This window comes from Gloeophyllum trabeum, assembly GCF_000344685.1.
Source record: "Gloeophyllum trabeum ATCC 11539 unplaced genomic scaffold GLOTRscaffold_00394, whole genome shotgun sequence".
Classification (NCBI taxonomy): domain Eukaryota; kingdom Fungi; phylum Basidiomycota; class Agaricomycetes; order Gloeophyllales; family Gloeophyllaceae; genus Gloeophyllum; species Gloeophyllum trabeum.
The window spans coordinates 1-2,167 of NW_006920802.1; the positions used below are offsets into that span (position 1 = coordinate 1).

The 2,167-nt window shown below is 46.7% G+C and overlaps 2 protein-coding genes across 2 annotated transcripts; both read left to right on the forward strand.

Annotated features, from left to right (window-relative positions):
• Positions 1-11: 11 nt before the first annotated feature.
• On the forward strand, positions 12-545 carry GLOTRDRAFT_51671 (uncharacterized protein; the record flags this gene model as incomplete). Its single annotated transcript, XM_007873619.1, has 1 exon — positions 12-545. One exon carries the CDS (start codon positions 12-14, stop codon positions 543-545), a length of 534 nt encoding a protein of 177 aa, XP_007871810.1.
• Positions 546-622: 77 nt separating this feature from the next.
• GLOTRDRAFT_51677 (uncharacterized protein) lies at positions 623-919 on the forward strand (the record flags this gene model as incomplete). The annotated part of the gene is made up of 1 exon (XM_007873620.1): positions 623-919. A coding segment is annotated over one exon (297 nt), but the record flags the coding sequence as incomplete, so codon positions are not given.
• Between the last annotated feature and the right edge of the window lie 1,248 nt (positions 920-2,167).

The following is a 2,167-nucleotide window of genomic DNA, read 5'->3' on the forward strand; positions in this document are numbered from 1 at the left end:
CGGAATTCCGCATGTTGACCGCACGATGCGGAATCACTGAAGACGTATCCCTGATCGAGTACTTCCAAGAGGGACTCCAGAACAAGCTAGTCGAGAAGGTCTACGGCATGGAGCACATGCCTAAAACGATCGACGAATGGTATGAAGCCACATCCCGATTCGACAACCAGTATCGACGAGCAAGAGCGGTCATCAACCGATACAAGGGAGTTGGACAGACCAGAAACCTTGTCACTCCAAGGTACACTCCTCCCACGAAGGACCCCAATGCTATGGACGTCGATCGCCTATCGACCAGCGAAAGGGAAAAGTACATGAAGGAAGGACGATGCTTCACTTGCGGTCAGACTGGACATAGAGCTGCCGATCACAAGCAGGACAAAGGGAGACAGCCAGAGAGAAGGCCTGTCCGTACCGCGGAAGTCAAAGAAGACTCAACCAAAGAAGTGTCTAATATCGCCAAGATCAAAGCCATGATGGCAGAACTTGAAGAGAACGATAAGGTCAAGCTTCTCGAAGACATGGCGGAGAAGGATTTTGCCTAAGACGACCTGTATCAGCGTCAGGCTCGTCTCATTCCTACCTTTCTACTGTAACAATAGCAAAGACTGTTGACCAGTCAATGAAGATTGAAATTTTGCTATCACGTGGAAAGGGAAGCGCTGAAACAACTGCAGAAGCTCTCATCGATTCGGGGGCTGGAGGAATCTTTATTGACCAGAAGTTTGTGCTGACAAACAAGCTGAAGACGGTCCCTATACCTAGACCAATCAAGGTCTTCAATGTTGACGGCACCAAGAACAGGCAAGGTCTCATCACCAAGGCCGCATTCCTACAGATGAAAATTGGAGATCGAGTCCGCTCTATCCGATTTTTGGTCACCGACCTGGGAAAAGAAGACGTCATTTTGGGACTACCCTGGTTACAGAAGAACAACCCAGAGATCAACTGGGTTACTGGACGAATTGACTTTGGAAAGAGAAAATCCATCCTAAACGTAACCATTAAAGAAATCCCTGATGAGGAATTCTCCATCAAGCGCCAATACTGCAAAGGACCACTGCTGGCACACGTCGATGACCCCATCTTCCAAAGTACACCAAAATGGAAGATCAAACTGGATGACGTCTACGCCTTAATAGCACGAACTAAGGCAGAGGAAGACGACCTCCTCATACGGTTTATCACTGGACAAACGGACACTGGCAAGAAGGTTAACCCTGCAATGCGGATGGCTCAAGAAGCTGAGAAGGAAGCCAAAAGCAAAGCAGAATTACCTGAACGGTACAAGGAATTCGCGGACGTCTTTGACAAGAAAAGTTCAGAACGATTCCCTGAACGACGGCCTTATGATCATGCAATAGATCTCAAAGAAGGATTCGTTCCAAAGAATCAGAAGCTCTATCCCATGTCACCATTAGAGCAACAGAAACTGGACGAATTCTTAAAAGAAAACTTGTCAAAAGGCTACATCCGACCATCTAAATCCCCTATGGCGTCACCATTCTTCTTCGTAGGCAAGAAGGATGGAGACGTACGGCCTTGCCAAGATTACCGGTATCTCAACGAATGGACAGTCAAGAATGCCTATCCAATTCCCCTGATCAGCGAAATCTTGGACAAGCTACAAGGGGCAAAGGTTTTCACCAAATTGGATGTCCGCAAAGGCTACAATAATGTCCGTATCAAAGAAGGCGACGAATGGAAGGCAGCGTTCAAAACCAATCGAGGATTGTTTGAACCGACCGTCATGTTCTTTGGCCTATGCAATTCACCGGCAACCTTCCAGTCAATGATGAACGAACTATTCAAAGACATGATTGATGAAGGATGGCTCATCATCTACATGGATGACTTCCTTATCTTCTCCAAGACAGCTGAAGAAGATACGGAAAGAACAAAACGAGTCTTGGCACGATTAAGGGAAAACGACCTATTCCTCAAATTGGAAAAATGCCTATTTTGTCAACCAGAAGTGGAATACCTTGGACTGATCGTCAAGGAAAACCACTTGGGCATGGATCCAGTCAAATTGAAAGGAATAGCAAGCTGGCCTGTCCCTAGGAAATTGAAGGACGTCCGGTCATTCTTAGGATTCTGCAACTTCTACCGACGGTTTATTCCACACTTTGCCAACATCTCTCGACCATTGAACGAACTCACCAAG